The sequence below is a fragment of the Phalangium opilio genome, unplaced genomic scaffold (genome assembly GCF_054372755.1).
Source record: "Phalangium opilio isolate 3A_F unplaced genomic scaffold, DU_Popi_V2 ptg000105l_1, whole genome shotgun sequence".
NCBI lineage: Eukaryota > Metazoa > Arthropoda > Arachnida > Opiliones > Phalangiidae > Phalangium > Phalangium opilio.
The window spans coordinates 10,535,968-10,551,997 of NW_028324207.1; the positions used below are offsets into that span (position 1 = coordinate 10,535,968).

A 16,030-nucleotide genomic window follows, 5' to 3' on the forward strand; every position below is an offset into this window, starting at 1 on the left:
TCAACCAGTATTTGCAAAATTAGGGTCAAAAAACAAACTGTGTTCCTTCCATGTACGGTAATTAGCGCGTGCAGATGAGCAAAGCGTGATCGAGTCGGCCGTTGATCAAGCGAAGACGGTTTTGGATGAATGTTTCGTGTTAATCCTTTCAAAGAGGGTCTTTTTTGCTTAATCGCGTAAAATTTATAAATTGTAATCGTTCAAAGGAAAATAACGTTGACGCCATTCATCCTGGTTACGGATTCTTATCGGAACGATCTGATTTTGCTCGATCGTGTATCGATAATGGTTTAACGTTTATCGGACCTACCCCCGATGTTATGCAGAGAATGGGCGATAAAATTGAAGCCAGGAAAGCCGCCATTGAAGCTGGTTGGTTTTTGGTTGAACTTTGACCCCCCCTCTTAACGATTTTGTTAATTGTTTTAAAACAATTAAATTAAGGCGTTACCGTTGTGCCTGGTACCGATATGCCCGTAAATGACCCGAAAGCCGCCGTAGAATTCTGTAAAAAATACGGTTTGCCCGTTATGTTAAAAGCCGCTTACGGAGGAGGTGGACGAGGAATGAGGGTCGTGAGGGAAATGAAGGTAATTATGACGAGGCTTATCCCATTACAGTGGTTGGTGCGCGAGTACTCGTTAAGTTCAGAGTATCGAGCCGAGTACTCAACTCAATACTCCATAAGATCATATGAAAAGTTTCGAGCAGCTTTCTAACTTCTTAAATACTCGAACCCAAGGCTTATAACTTTAGCAGACGATAAGTAAATATTCGGGACTCGATTAATACTCTTCAAGTATTCAACTCAATACTTCATAAGATCATATGAAAGAAATACTCAGGAAAGTTTCGAGCAGCTTTTTAACTTCTTTAATACTCGAACCCAAGGCTTATAACTGTAGCAGACGATTAGTAAATATTTGGGACTCAGTTAATACTCGTCAAGTATTCAACTCAATACTCCGTAAGATCATATGAAAATACTTGCATATGAAAGTTTCGAGCAGCTTTTTAACTTCTTGAATACTCGAACCCAAGGGTTATAAGTTTAGCAGACGATATGTGAATATTTGGGACTCGATTAATACTCGACGACGACGAGTATTCAACTCAATACTCGAACCCAAGGCTTATAAGTTTAGCAGACGATAAGTGAATATTTGGGAGTCTATTAATACTCGACCGAGTATTTATTCTCGGGACTCGGTTAATACTCGACCGAGTATTTATTCTCGGGACTCGGTTAATACTCGACCGAGTATTTATTCTCGGGACTCGGTTAATACTCGACCGAGTATTTATTCTCGGGACTCGGTTAATACTCGACCGAGTATTTATTCTCGGGACTCGGTTAATACTCGACCGAGTATTTATTCTCGGGACTCGGTTAATACTCGACCGAGTATTTATTCTCGGGACTCGGTTAATACTCGACCGAGTATTTATTCTCGGGACTCGGTTAATACTCGACCGAGTATTTATTCTCGGGACTCGGTTAATACTCGACCGAGTATTTATTCTCGGGACTCGGTTAATACTCGACCGAGTATTTATTCTCGGGACTCGGTTAATACTCGACCGAGTATTTATTCTCGGGACTCGGTTAATACTCGACCGAGTATTTATTCTCGGGACTCGGTTAATACTCGACCGAGTATTTATTCTCGGGACTCGGTTAATACTCGACCGAGTATTTATTCTCGGGACTCGGTTAATACTCGACCGAGTATTTATTCTCGGGACTCGGTTAATACTCGACCGAGTATTTATTCTCGGGACTCGGTTAATACTCGACCGAGTATTTATTCTCGGGACTCGGTTAATACTCGACCGAGTATTTATTCTCGGGACTCGGTTAATACTCGACCGAGTATTTATTCTCGGGACTCGGTTAATACTCGACCGAGTATTTATTCTCGGGACTCGGTTAATACTCGGACTCGGTTCGAAACCGAAAAAACGGGACTCGCACACCATACTTCGCTCTTATAATTGCCGCGATGTCTTTGAGAGTTGTTGTAATGAGACATTTTTGTCGAGTGGCGATAGGACGTGGAGGATAGTTTCGTCAGAGCGTCCTCCGAGGCTCTGTCGGCGTTCGGAAACGGCGCCATGTTCATCGAGAAGTTTATCGAGAAACCACGTCACATTGAAGTGCAAATCTTAGGGGACAGGGCCGGCAACATCATTCATTTGTACGAGAGAGATTGTTCCGTTCAGCGACGTCATCAAAAGGTCGTCGAAATCGCCCCCGCTGTTAATCTGAGCGAGAAAGTCAGGAACCAGATGACGAGTGACGCCGTTAAACTGGCCCGTCACGTGGGATACGAAAATGCCGGAACCGTCGAGTTTCTCTTAGACGAATCCGGACAGTATTACTTTATCGAAGTTAATGCCAGGCTGCAAGTTGAACATACGGTCACTGAAGAGATCACTGGGTAAGCGCTAACACTTTGAACTTTAGTTTTTTGACCTAAGGCGCCGGAATTCCGGGAATTGGCGTCGAGTTTTCGACTCAAGGCGCCGGAATTCCGGGAATTGGCGTCGAGTTTTCGACTCAAGGCGCCGGAATTCCGGGAATTGGCGTCGAGTTTTCGACTCAAGGCGCCGGAATTCCGGGAATTGGCGTCGAGTTTTCGACTCAAGGCGCCGGAATTCCGGGAATTGGCGTCGAGTTTTCGACTCAAGGCGCCGGAATTCCGGGAATTGGCGTCGAGTTTTCGACTCAAGGCGCCGGAATTCCGGGAATTGGCGTCGAGTTTTCGACTTGAGGCGCTGGAATTCCGGGATTTGGCGGCGAGTTTTCGACTTAAAGGACCCTGCGGCTCTATCATCTGCCCCTGTGAATTGTTTTTTCTGCGCAAAATTTTATAGCCAGATAGTGCTGGTCCCTTTCGGTGGGTTTGAGAACTATCCATAAGAAGCAACTAGGGTTCATTGCCCCGTTTTGGATTTGCTACTAAAATGGAGTATTTCCCTCTGTCGTTGGGAGGGGCTAAATTTTGTACCCACATCGCCTATGAAAGGTTTTGAGAAGTTGCGCTTGGTCTTGGTGTAAAGAAACGCGCGCCGTGCCTATGCAAATTTTACCTAGAAGAACTATCTCTCTTTGCACTAATGTGAAGTGCAGGCACAGTGGGGTTCTAAAGTTATTTTCCTCTGAACACCAACCCTTTTTCTATTATCAAAGGAGGAAGTGTTTTCAAGCAAAACCTGCAAAAGAAGCAGGTGGTTTTTATTTCAAAACGTTAGGGATTACAAGGTTACTTGTGACTACTATCAAGGGCTAATCCACCCTTTGTGATAATTCGGGGTTGACACATATCAAACTATAATTTATATAGCACTTGTTGTAATTCTCTCAGGCTCTACTATTGGATTTTGCCTTGCCCAGTATTATGAGAAGGTAACGTGCTGTGACCATGAACGCTGAATCTCTAAAGGGACTGGTAAACCAAAGAGAGTATAGGGGAGGAGTGGAAGCTCCCCCGCTCCACAAGGCTAAATTACAATGTTGCCCCTAAATTATACTAGTGGTACGAGGGAGTTTCCGGCTCAGTCGCGCCACCTACGATACCGTTTAATGCCTCAAACCGAAATGCCTCGGTACTGCGCATTGAAGATGCGCGGTAGAAAAGAGGAACAAGATTTTCCTCTCTTTCCATTCCTCCCCTATACTCTCTTTGGGTAAACGGAATAGATTTTTCTTTATAGCACGTTTGCTTTGTAAAAAAATAAATAAAAAAAACGGGTACGGCCAAGGTCATTTAAATTTTTTTTAAATAGGTTTTTGAAGAAGCACAAAAGACCGAATGGCCTTGAGTGTTCCCAAATTGACAGCCCCCATTCCTTCCCCCAATGCTATGCTAGAGAGGAATCGGTTTGTACAGTGGAAGGCGGGTGTTTTCCGGTCCCTTTAGAGATCCAGCGTTCATGCTGTGACGCTAAACTGTAAGGCATATAGAGAAATGGAAGCAGGCAACGCCAGACAGAGACGTAAACTGCTTATCCAACCCCCTTCCATACACGCTTTTGTAACAAAAGAAATTTTAGAAGCTAAGATATAGGGTCAGTGTGCCTAACTTTGGACAGCTGCAACTTTAGACACTTTTATTATAAAAATCATATTTAATTACTGGATGCATCAAATTGATAATGAAATAGCTTATTTTAAAGCTTAGAATGTGAGGAATTTAGAAAAAAATACTTCAAATCGTAGAATAACATCCGACTACGTTACGAGCCAAATTAGCCCACTCCCCAAACTCGTCCATTTAAATTACGGCCAAATTTGACGGGGGTCAACCCTTTGGCCCCGGGAAATAAGGTTTGACGAAAATTAGAGAAATCATACCTGAACAAACTAGAAACCATTCGAAAGAGCAACTTTTTGACTTCATAATCCGTATTTTAAACACTGTCTTACGCGGGAAATTCGACGAAATATTCAGCTTTAAAAACACCTGGGCAAATTTCTAACTTTGGACACTTTCATGCTGGCCGATTTCTCCGTTTGTTAACACTAATTAACTCGCGATATTAGCCTTTTTTAGAGTTTAAAACAATAAGGGACACGTCCTCAGTTTGTTAAAATTGTTACGCGGCAAACAGCGCGCCAAAATTAAAGACTAGAGCAGACGGCGCGATTCTCTCCGCGGTTCGATTCGGATCGGATCTCTCAAAACCGTTACGTAGCGCTACAATAGAACTACAAATTGGCGCCAATTTCAATTCGAAGACTGCGAAGTTTTATTTAACAATTGTGATTCGCCTAATGCGTCCCCAAGTCACCCTTTTTTCGCTGTCCAAAGTTAGGAAGGGGTGTCCAAAGTTAGGAAGGGGGCGTCCAAAGTTACATAGAAGTGTCCAAAGTTGAGCACGAATTCGGCCTTTGGGGAACTCTACTTTGTGAAAAATGTATTCCATTTAAAAAGTTGAAAACTTGTGAGAATGTGTCTTAAGAATGCTTCTCTCCATTGCTTTTTTAATTTTGAGTCTAACATATAAGCAACGGAAGTTATTCAAGGTTATGCAAAAAGTGTCCAAAGTTATGCATACTGACCCTAGAACTCTGTTGCATGCAGATTGTTTGAAAAGCGCATTAATGAAAGGCGCTTTGAATCCGCCTCATATAACACCTGGAAAGAGGCTTTTCACGAGAACGAAAACTATCGCGGTTCGTCGGAAAGGCGCGTATGCTAGAAGTTAATAAACATAATTTCAGAACTTAGTGCCTTTCCCAAACGCGGTTTTATCAGTGCAATGATAAACCGTCTTTCGTACTGGTAAACCGAGCTCATTAGCGAGCACGTAGGCCTATAAGGAGGAGAATCGGAGAGACGAGTTTTTACTTTATAAGAGAAAATGCAAGAACAATTTCTAGCACCAACTCAAACAATTTATGCATTCAGTATTTATAAAATGCCCGCGCGCGGAATCTACCAATAATAGAGCTATCTCAGTTGTGACGTCTATGCCTAGGTGAAACGTCACGGGCTTAGCTTTGGCAATGGGCGGCCATGTTTGGTACCGCTTTGGTTCTATGGGCGGCCATGTTTGGTACCGCTTTGGTTCTATGGGCAAATAGTATGGGTGATGTCACACTAAGGCTTCTGAGATAGCTCTATTCTTTTCGAACCGTAATAAATAAACCGAAATAGATTCAGGGACTTGAACCTTCTAACATAGGCCTAGATCAAACAGCATTCTGCGCCTATTTTTGAACTCAAGAATGTGATGGGATTATTTACGCTATTGTTGAATGAAAAAAAAAACCACCCCAATTTTAGATATATTTAAAACGTACATCGCTTGTCAGTAATATATTGCGCGTATTGTATGAAATAAGCTAGGCGAATAGGGTCATTTGACAACGGCGATACAACTTAACAAAACCTTTCCATCGAAGAGGGTTAGATATTTTTTTACCCCACTCCGCCCCAAATGGGCGATACGACAACAAAAGACTCTATCCAACAACTGATAGGATCTTAGGAGGTTTTTCGAGGGGAAAAAACCTACTACATTACTCAAAGAATAGAGACAGAATTTGGACTGTAAACAACTTTTCCTTCGATGAAAATTTCCATACTCGAAAAGCATTAAAGAGCTAACTTGCCAGTCCATCTAGGTAGTCTCTTTTATTGGTTTTTTATGAACGAAAATATTCGAATTTCGCGCCTCGATATTTCAACCAATGAGACGAAATGCCAGAGTTGTACAACTGCGTCGCCAGCGCAGCCTAGTGGCAAAATGACTGAACTAACAGCGACCGCGTGGGACTTTAAGGCGCCGGAATTCCGGGAATTGGCGTCAATGTTTATACTTAAGGCGCCGGAATTCCGGGAATTGGCGTCGAGTTTTATACTTAAGGCGCCGGAATTCCGGGAATTGGCGGCGAGTTTTATACTTAAGGCACCGAAATTCCGGGAATTGGCGTCGAGTTTTCGGCTTAAGGCGCCGAAATTCCGGGAATTGGCGGCGAGTTTTCGGCTTAAGGAGCCGGAATTCCGGGAATTATCGTAGAGTTTTCGACTTAAGGCGCCGGAATTCCGGGAATTGGCGTCGAGTTTTATACTTGAGGCGCCGGAATTCCGGGAATTGGCGTCGAGTTTTATACTTGAGGCGCCGGAATTCCGGGAATTATCGTCGAGTTTTATACTTGAGGCGCCGGAATTCCGGGAATTATCGTCGAGTTTTATACTTGAGGCGCCGGAATTTCGGGAATTGGCGTCGAGTTTTATACTTGAGGCGCCGGAATTTCGGGAATTGGCGTCGAGTTTTATACTTGAGGCGCCGGAATTTCGGGATTGGCGTCGAGTTTTATACTTGAGGCGCCGGAATTTCGGGAATTGGCGTCGAGTTTTATACTTGAGGCGCCGGAATTTCGGGAATTGGCGTCGAGTTTTATACTTGAGGCGCCGGAATTTCGGGAATTGGCGTCGAGTTTTATACTTGAGGCGCCGGAATTATTCAGAGTCAGCAATGTAGAAAGTTTATCCACGTGACTTAAGCCTTTGTGAGAGTTTAACATTGGTTTAATTTACTTGAATCACACGTGTACAGCATCGATTTGGTTCAATCTCAACTGAAAATAGCGGAAGGCTTTACTCTTCCCGAGTTAAACATGAACCAAGAGGACATTAAGGTTCAGGGTTGCGCTATTCAGTGCCGAATTACCACCGAGGACCCGGCCAAACAATTCCAACCCGATACGGGCAGAATCGAAGTCTTCAGGAGCGGAGAAGGATTCGGTATTCGACTGGACGGCGCCGCCGCCTTCGCTGGCGCCATCATTTCACCTTATTACGATTCCCTTCTGGTCAAGGTCATCGCGCACGCGCACGATATGAAGTCCGCCGCCGCTAAAATGAATCGAGCCCTCAGAGAGTTTAGAGTCCGAGGGGTCAAGGTAAGTCACACTCATTTTAATTTCCTAGGCCTATAGTTCTTTCTTTCTTTTAGTTCGGCCTTTTTACTACTCGATTAATCGCGAATAGTTGAGGCCAAGGCTCGCGAATAATTAAGCCTAGTACTCGCCAAGAGTTGAGCCTAAGGCTCGCGAATAATTAAGCCTAGTACTCGCCCAGAGTTGAGCCTAAGGCTCGCGAATAATTAAGCCTAGTACTCGCCAAGAGTTGAGCCTAAGGCTCGCGAATAATTAAGCCTAGTACTCGCCAAGAGTTGAGCCTAAGGCTCGCGAATAATTAAGCCTAGTACTCGCCAAGAGTTGAGCCTAAGGCTCGCGAATAATTAAGCCTAGTACTCGCCAAGAGTTGAGCCTAAGGCTCGCGAATAATTAAGCCTAGTACTCGCCAAGAGTTGAGCCTAAGGCTCGCGAATAATTAAGCCTAGTACTCGCCCAGAGTCGAGCCTAAGACTCGCGAATAATTAAGCTTAGTACTCGCCCAGAGTCGAGCCTAAGGCTCGCGAATAATTAAGCCTAGTACTCGCCAAGAGTTGAGCCTAAGGCTCGCGAATAATTAAGCCTAGTACTCGCCAAGAGTTGAGCCTAAGGCTCGCGAATAATTAAGCCTAGTACTCGCCAAGAGTTGAGCCTAAGGCTCGCGAATAATTAAGCCTAGTACTCGCCCAGAGTCGAGCCTAAGACTCGCGAATAATTAAGCTTAGTACTCGCCAAGAGTTGAGCCTAAGGCTCGCGAATAATTAAGCCTAGTACTCGCCAAGAGTTGAGCCTAAGACTCGCGAATAATTAAGCCTAGTACTCGCCCAGAGTCGAGCCTAAGACTCGCGAATAATTAAGCCTAGTACTCGCCCAGAGTCGAGCCTAAGACTCGCGAATAATTAAGCCTAGTACTCGCCCAGAGTCGAGCCTAAGACTCGCGAATAATTAAGCCTAGTACTCGCCCAGAGTCGAGCCTAAGACTCGCGAATAATTAAGCCTAGTACTCGCCCAGAGTCGAGCCTAAGGCTCGCGAATAATTAAGCTTAGTACTCGCCAAGAGTTGACCCTAATAACTGTTATACTTGTAAAATTGAACTCAGTTTGTGCCCCTCGATCATTAGACTCTGTTTGTCTTTAAAGGGTATGAGAATTTACAATTTCATATCATATTTCAGCACGAAAGTGGTATTATATTACACTTTCAAGTCTCTACTTTCAAAATATAAAGTTTTTAATATAATTGAACCAAAGTTTCTATTTTTAAAATCCATTGGAAAATCACGAAAACTCAGTTTCGATATATAAATAATTTTGTCTTGTCAGCTTGTTCGGTTGGTTTATGACATCACTATGACGTTGAGAAAAAAAGCGCGGGAAAGCTATACGCGGCTTACGCGCGAGCGCGAGCTTAGCCGAGCTATACGCGTCTCGAGCTCTGTCCGCGGAGAGAGTGGCACCATCTCGCGTGCGTGACGTCAAAAACAAGAAAACGTTGTAGCCTTTCTTAAAAACTTTTAAAAAGTGGATTTTAAATAATTTCATGTGAAGCATTTTCAAATGCATATTGCCAAATAACTAGAAATCGGAGAATTAAAAGCTTGATATTTCTGAATTCACAGTAATTAATTCTATCTATTGCTATATAAATCAGAGGTTTTTCAAACGAAGCTTCTCATACCCTTTAATTAAGAGTCTTAATTAAGGCGGGCCTTGTCTGTTTTTTAGACGAACATTCCATTCTTACTGAACGTTCTCGAAAATCAAAAGTTCCTAAACGCCACAATCGATACGAATTTCATTGACGAAAATCCGCAACTTTTCCATTTTCTGCCGAGTCAAAACAGAGCCCAGAAACTTCTGTATTATTTAGCCAATGTCATGGTCAACGGACCCATGACCCCCCTCGCCACCAATTTAAAACCGGCCGAACTCACGCCCGTCGTTCCCGAGATACAACCCGGTAAGTTTAACAATCCCAATTACCGTTCGCTTGCCACAATTATTGCGCCGTGACATAATTTTGAGGCTTCCTAAAGTGTATGCAATAGTTTAGTCGAGACTTCTACAGTGTCCTCCTAAAAGGGATGGTAGCAAAAGTATATAGATATAAAAGCAAAAAGTATCCTACACTTTAACACTTGCTGGCGCCGTGTAATATGAAAAGCCCCTCCCCTCCTAATAGTGTCGACCCCCTTCTGCGTATCGTTACCTTACCGACCGTGGCACAGGGAACAAGCTGTGAAAAGGCTCAGAAAGTAGTTCTCGGATGCTAGCTCTAGTACCAAAAATTAGCGTTTAGGCCGCCAGCATCATACCTATGACGTCAAGAATCTCTTCCCTGATTGGTTAGTTCCTGTAGGGAGTTAATTGGTTTGGTCTAAAGGTGGGGTGGCGTAGCGGTTAGCGCTTTCGCCTCGCAGCAAGATGGTTCGGGGTTTGATCCCGGACTGTGGCACCGGGTGAAAATCTGGGAAGAAATCCTTCTTTGCGTAGAGTTGGCAAGTTCTCTCCCCGCTTGTTAAAAGGAGTTTCCCTCCGCGGTCTAACCCGGTTGGTTTCTCCTTTCCATCAAAACTTGCAGAGGTTAACGCCTGTAATAGTTAGTATAGGGGCGCTGTAGGTTAGTTGTGGGGGCATAGGGGCTAGCCCCCTGCACCCCTCTATGCATTGTAAACAAGCCACATGCTTAGTGTGTGTGGAAATCCCTTCATAGACAAAAGCTTAGATTATTATTATTATTATTACAGTTAACGGTCAAAGGCAGCTAGGGAATCGTTAATGAAGCGTACTTTTTGTTGTTATATCTATATACTTTTGACGCTGTCGCTTATAGCAACAGATTATTTCACAATTTACCAAGAAACGTGCGCTGCCAAGGCTTAACACGCTTGACCAATGACCAGTCCATCCTTTGACCTCTTTGTCCTCGCTGCCAAGGCTTAACACGCTTGACCAATGACCAGTCCATCCTTTGACCTCTTTGTCCTCTCTGCCAAGGCTTAACACGCTTGACCAATGACCAGTCCATCCTTTGACCTCTTTGTCCAGGTTCGACGCCTCCCCCTGGTTGGAGAGACATCCTGATCAAGGAAGGTCCGGAGGCGTTCGCCACGGCCGTCCGACAACACAAGGGTCTTTTGCTGATGGACACGACTTACCGTGACGCGCATCAATCTCTGTTAGCCACTCGAGTGCGAACGACGGACTTGTTGAAGATCTCTCCCTTTACGGCCAATCAATTGAACGGTCTCTTCGCCTTGGAGAATTGGGGAGGAGCCACTTTCGACGTGGCCATGAGGTTCTTGCACGAGTGCCCCTGGGAACGCTTGGAGAAGATGCGCGAACTCATTCCCAACATTCCCTTTCAAATGTTGTTAAGAGGAGCCAACGCCGTTGGCTACACCTCATATCCCGATAATGTCGTTTTCAAGTAAGTTCACCTGTACTTAAAAAGGCCTTTCCAGACCATACTCAAGTAGATCGGTCAAAAAGTTGAGTTAGCAAAGAAAAGTTGGTCATTATGATCAGTTTTAAATTTGGTGAATCAACTTGCAATCCAACTTTTGCCCTCGATACAACTTTTGACTCACTCAACTAGATGGGTCAAAAAGTTGAGTCGGTAAAGAGAAATTGGTCAGTGGTCAATTTATGCTTTGGTGGTGGTGATTCAACTTGTGTAACCAACTTCTGTTAATTCACGTCACGACCCAATTAGTTTACTCAACTCAAGTTGACTCATCATAAATGAGTCAAAAAGTTGTATCGTCTGAATTGGCCGCCATGTTTTGTGCCTGTGACGTCATAAAAGTGGCTCAAATGACGTCACAGTGCCATTTAACAAATAAGGGTTTCACAAATGGCCTTTTCCGCCTTGTTGTGTGCCAGTCGCGTCATAAAACGTCATAGAACTGCCTAAAATGACGTCACAGTTCCATTTAACGTGTCAGGGTTCAAATAAAGCTGGAAGTTCCACAAATGGCTTGTTTTGTGCCTGTGACGTAATAGAACTGTCTGAAATGACGTCACAGTTCCATTCAACGTGTCAAGGTTACAAAACCTGGAAAAATTTCACAAATGGCCTTTCCCGCCTTGTTTTGTGTCTGTGACGTGATAAAAGTGACTAAAATTACGTCACAATGTTATTTAACGTGTCAGGGTTAAAACAAAACCTGGAAATTTCCCAAATGGATTTTTGCGCCATGTTTTGTGCCTGTGACGTCAAAGAACTAACTAAAATGACGTCACAGTGCCATTTAACATATCAGGGTTCAAACAAACCTAGAAATTTCACTAATGGACTTTTCCGCCATGTTTTGTTCCTGTGACGTCATAAAAGTGACTAAAATGACGTCACAGTTCAATTTAACGTGTCAGGGCTCTAACAAACTGGAACATTTCACAAATGGCCTTTACCGCCATACTTTGTTTCTGTGACGTCATAAAAGTGAATAGAATGACGTCGCAGTTCCATTTAACGTGTCAGGGTTCAAACAAATGGCCTTTTTCCGCCATTTTTGTGCCTGTGACGTCATGAAACTGGCTAAAATGTCGTCACAATGTTATTTAACGTGTCAGGGTTGAAACAAACCAGGAAATTTCACAAATGTCTTTTTCCGCCATGACTGGCCCCTTAAGTTTAGTTTAGCAAAGGCTTGTTTTAGCTCCGCCCTCCTGCTCCTTGTCGAGTTCTGATTGGTCCCCGCCTTTGGCAAGTTAAAATTGGTGTATAGAAGATTAGCCACTAGCTTGTTAGGGTCTCCATGGGAGCCGACGTACACTTGAACGTATTTCAGAAAACTGACCTGGTCATTTACTCATGAACCTATTTCAGAAACTTGACCTACATGTTCGTTAATTGTTCCCTCAGATTTTGCGAACTAGCCAAACAATGTGGAATGGATATTTTCCGAGTCTTTGATTCGTTGAATTATCTGCCAAATTTAATTCTGGGGATGGAAGCGGCCGGGAAAGCAGGTGGAGTTGTTGAAGCTGCCATATCATACACCGGGGACGTGTCCGACCCCTCTCGCACAAAATATGACTTGAAATATTACGTTAACTTAGCCGACGAACTTATCAAAGCCGGAACGCACATTCTATGCATTAAGGTAAGCTCATTTTAATTCCAACTACAGACGTATGCGATGGGGAAAGTTCAAGAAAGGTCATTGGTTGAAATTGAGAGGGAAAGGGAGTTAGGCCTATTGGTCGCAATCTATATCTATATAAATCAAAGTCCTGACTGACTGACAGTCTGACTGATAATGAAGGACCATCAGCCCAAAGCGCTTGCCCTAGAAGGCTGAAAATTTGCAGGAACGTTACTCCTAACTAGTAGGCGCGTACTAAGAACACATTTCCCCCCCCCCCAATCCGCCGCCATCTTAATAAATGGCGCCCATAAATGTAAAAAATCTTCTCTATGCAACAGACTCCGTGCGTTTCAACCCATTTCGCAAATATTTAGTACACTGGTTTCCTTTAAAGGGCTCCTTCGGACCCTTAGACACATGGCCCCGCGGATTTCCATCCCCTCTTCATAGACGATCTTCCTCAACACTCCCTCTCTCTGGCTAGGTAAGGGGGTTCGGAAATCCGCGGGGCCATGTGTCTAAGGCTCCGAAGGAGCCCTTTAACCTATAGACGGGCTGAATGGTCTTTTGACTTCGATTTGTTGCCATCTTTTTAAATGGCGGCCAAAAACTTGAAAACCCTTCTTTATGGAATAATGTCCGCGTGATAAGTAATGAAAAACATGTGTGTCCCTAGCTGGGCTGACGGGCAACGCCGAGTGCCTTCGCTCCTAGGGTGCTACAAAAATATTAGTCGAATCAGTAAAATCTCCCACCCATTCTTTATATCATTTTCATGGAAGTTCTTATTACACGCGAGCGACGCCAAGGGTAACAGCTAGTCGCCTTATATACCCTAAATTTCCAAAAATTGTTAAATAGACATACGTTAGAATTCAAACGCCAACCATAGCTATGTTTAAAATAATTTTCGGAATAACGTTTCTTAAAACGATTTAACTATCATTAAGCTAAATTACTGCCGATTAAAATAATTAATATCAATTATATTTATTTAATTATATAAGAAAAACATCTTAATTGGGTAAATAGACCTCATCTCAACTCGGTATCAATCGCCTTATAAACCCTAAATTTTCAAAAATTGTTAAAGAGGCATACGCTAGAATTCAAACGCCAACAATAGCTATGTTTAAAATGATTTTAAGTATAACGTTTCTTAAAACGATTTAACTATCATTAAGCTAAATTACGGCCGATTAAAATAATTAATATCAATTAAATTTATTTAATTATTTAAGAAAAACCTCTTAATTGAGTCTTGAATTGGAGAGGTTATTCATTTTGGTTTCGCAACTTAATTGTTTTAGGACATGGCGGGTCTTTTGAAACCGTCAGCGGCCAAACTTTTAGTGACGGCCATTCGCGATCGCCATCCTTCCATTCCGATCCATATTCATTCTCACGACACGGCTGGTGCCGGAGTGGCTTCCATGTTGGCGTGCGCCGAAGCCTCGGCCGATATCGTGGACGTGGCCGTTGATTCCATGTCCGGCATCACTTCCCAACCCAGCATGGGCGCCATCATCGCCTGTCTTCAACGAACGGCTTTGGACACTGGCATCAATATGAAAACGGTCAGCGAATATTCGGCCTATTGGGAGCAAACTCGAAATTTGTACGCTCCCTTCGAATGCGCCGTCGCTATGAAAACCGGAAATGCCGATGTCTACGAAAACGAGATTCCCGGTGGTCAATACACCAATCTGCAATTTCAAGCATTCAGTTTGGGTCTCGGAGCCAAGTTCGAGAAAGTTAAGAAGGCCTACGTTGAAGCCAATCAACTTCTAGGAGACCTCATCAAAGTAAGTCACCACATTGTTTTGTGTCTTTCTTTACTTCTAGGCTTACTCTGGGTTTGTACGAAGCGTGGATAAGTCAGCGGTTTTTGGAAAAAAATTAGGAGTGAAAGGTCGGGGTCCACAACAGGGTTTGTAGGGAACATGAATTACCTGGGAAATGTGGGAAAAAGTCAATCTGGATAAGTCGGGGATTTTTGGGAAATGTGGGAAAAAGTCAATCTGGATAAGTCGGGGATTTTTGGGAAATGTGGGAAAAAGTCAATCTGGATAAGTCGGGGATTTTTGGGAAATGTGGGAAAAAGTCAATCTGGATAAGTCGGGGATTTTTTGGAAAATGTTGGAAAACGTCAACCTGGATAAGTCGGGGATTTTTGGAAAATGTGGGGAAAACGTCTACGTGGATAAGTCGGGGATTTTTGGAAAATGTGGGAAAAGTCGGGGATTTGATGTTTTTTCTTTAAAAGTGAGGGATAGGTCGGGGATTTCGTTTGGTCTATCATTAACAGGGTTCGTACGAAGCTTGGATATGTCGGAGATTTGGAAAATGAGGGGGAAAGTCGGGGATTTAAAATTTTATTCTTAAAAAGTCAGGGATTTCGTTTGTTATACGAAACCATGATTGCTTCGAGCAATGATAAATATGGCCCATGTGCGATCATGAAGCGGGCTCTCGTTAACACTTTGAAATGTTCAGGGATATTGGTGGCAAAATTACGTCAGGGATAAGCTGGAAAAGTCAGGGATTTTCAATAGAAAAATTTTGCCCGAACCCTGAGATTCAAATTACGCTGAAATTTGTAAGAGGTATTGCCAAAACCGGGTCGGAGATTCGGGATAAAACTTGTACGGAATAGCCTGGGAAAGTTAGGGATTTGGAAAATTTGGGGATAAGTCAGGGATTTAAAGTTTTGTCCTGAAAAGTCAGGCAAAGGTCAGGGATTTCGTTAGGTCTATGAAACCATGATTGCTTCAAGCAATGCTAAATATGGGCTAGCAGGTGTGATCATGAACCGTGGGCTCTGGTAAAAACGTACTTAAAATGGTCCCAGGGATATTGACAAAAAATTGCGTCAGGGATAAGCTGCGTGAAAAGTCAGGGATTTTCAATATAAAAATTAACTCCGAACCCTGATCAAATTACGAGTTAAGGAATGCTGAAATTGGCAAGAGATATAGCCAAAAGCCAGTCGGGGATTTGGTCCAAATGTTCTTCGGGATAACCTTCTTGGGAAAGTTTGCAAATAAGATATCACAGGGAACCCTGGGGTTAATTTCTCATGGACCATTATCAGGTGACACCCTCGTCGAAAGTTGTGGGAGATTTGGCTCAATTCATGGTACAAAACCACCTGACGGCCAAAGAAGTCTTAGAACGCGCCGAGGACTTGAGTTTCCCGAGTTCCGTCATCGAATTCATGCAAGGATACATGGGAATGCCTTACGGAGGTTTCCCCGAACCCCTGAGATCTCGCATTTTGAAAGGGTTACCCAAGATCGAAGGGAGACCCGGAGAAACGTTGGAACCCATGGATTTCGACAAGTTAACTGCTGAGTTGAAAGAGAAGCATGGTCCGGCTGTTATTAAGGAGACTGACGTCATGAGCGCCGCGCTTTACCCTAAAGTCTGCGATGACTTTTTGACCTTCAAGAAGCGATACGGACCCGTCGATCTCTTGGATACCCGAATCTTCTTGGTCGGACCTAAAGTTGCTGAAGAATTCGAGGTA

The 16,030-nt window shown here is 43.5% G+C and overlaps 2 protein-coding genes across 4 annotated transcripts in view; one reads left to right on the top strand and one right to left on the bottom strand.

The window, feature by feature from the left end:
* PCB (Pyruvate carboxylase) overlaps nt 1-16,030 on the top strand; it is a 38,531-nt gene that overhangs the window by 9,282 nt on the left and 13,219 nt on the right. For all 3 annotated transcript variants that reach the window (XM_089851586.1, XM_089851587.1, XM_089851588.1), the window contains 9 exons: nt 207-372; nt 445-590; nt 2,053-2,441; nt 7,069-7,414; nt 9,134-9,368; nt 10,457-10,838; nt 12,276-12,516; nt 13,812-14,306; nt 15,596-16,027. In XM_089851586.1, coding sequence (XP_089707712.1) covers nt 207-372; nt 445-590; nt 2,053-2,441; nt 7,069-7,414; nt 9,134-9,368; nt 10,457-10,838; nt 12,276-12,516; nt 13,812-14,306; nt 15,596-16,027 — 2,832 coding nt within the window. The remainder of the gene's footprint in view (nt 1-206; nt 373-444; nt 591-2,052; nt 2,442-7,068; nt 7,415-9,133; nt 9,369-10,456; nt 10,839-12,275; nt 12,517-13,811; nt 14,307-15,595; nt 16,028-16,030) is intronic.
* Nucleotides 2,449-5,302, bottom strand: LOC149629931 (uncharacterized). Its single transcript, XM_089852034.1, has 3 exons — nt 4,358-5,302; nt 2,505-3,216; nt 2,449-2,454 (listed from the first exon to the last, which is right to left on the bottom strand). Exons 2-3 carry the CDS (start codon nt 2,919-2,921, stop codon nt 2,449-2,451), a joined length of 423 nt encoding a protein of 140 aa, XP_089708160.1. The 5' UTR covers nt 2,922-3,216; nt 4,358-5,302.

Bases quoted from the DNA above. Each gene is read 5' to 3' on its own strand.
- LOC149629931 (XM_089852034.1), bottom strand. From the start codon at position 2,921: ATGGATAGTTCTCAAACCCACCGAAAGGGACCAGCACTATCTGGCTAT.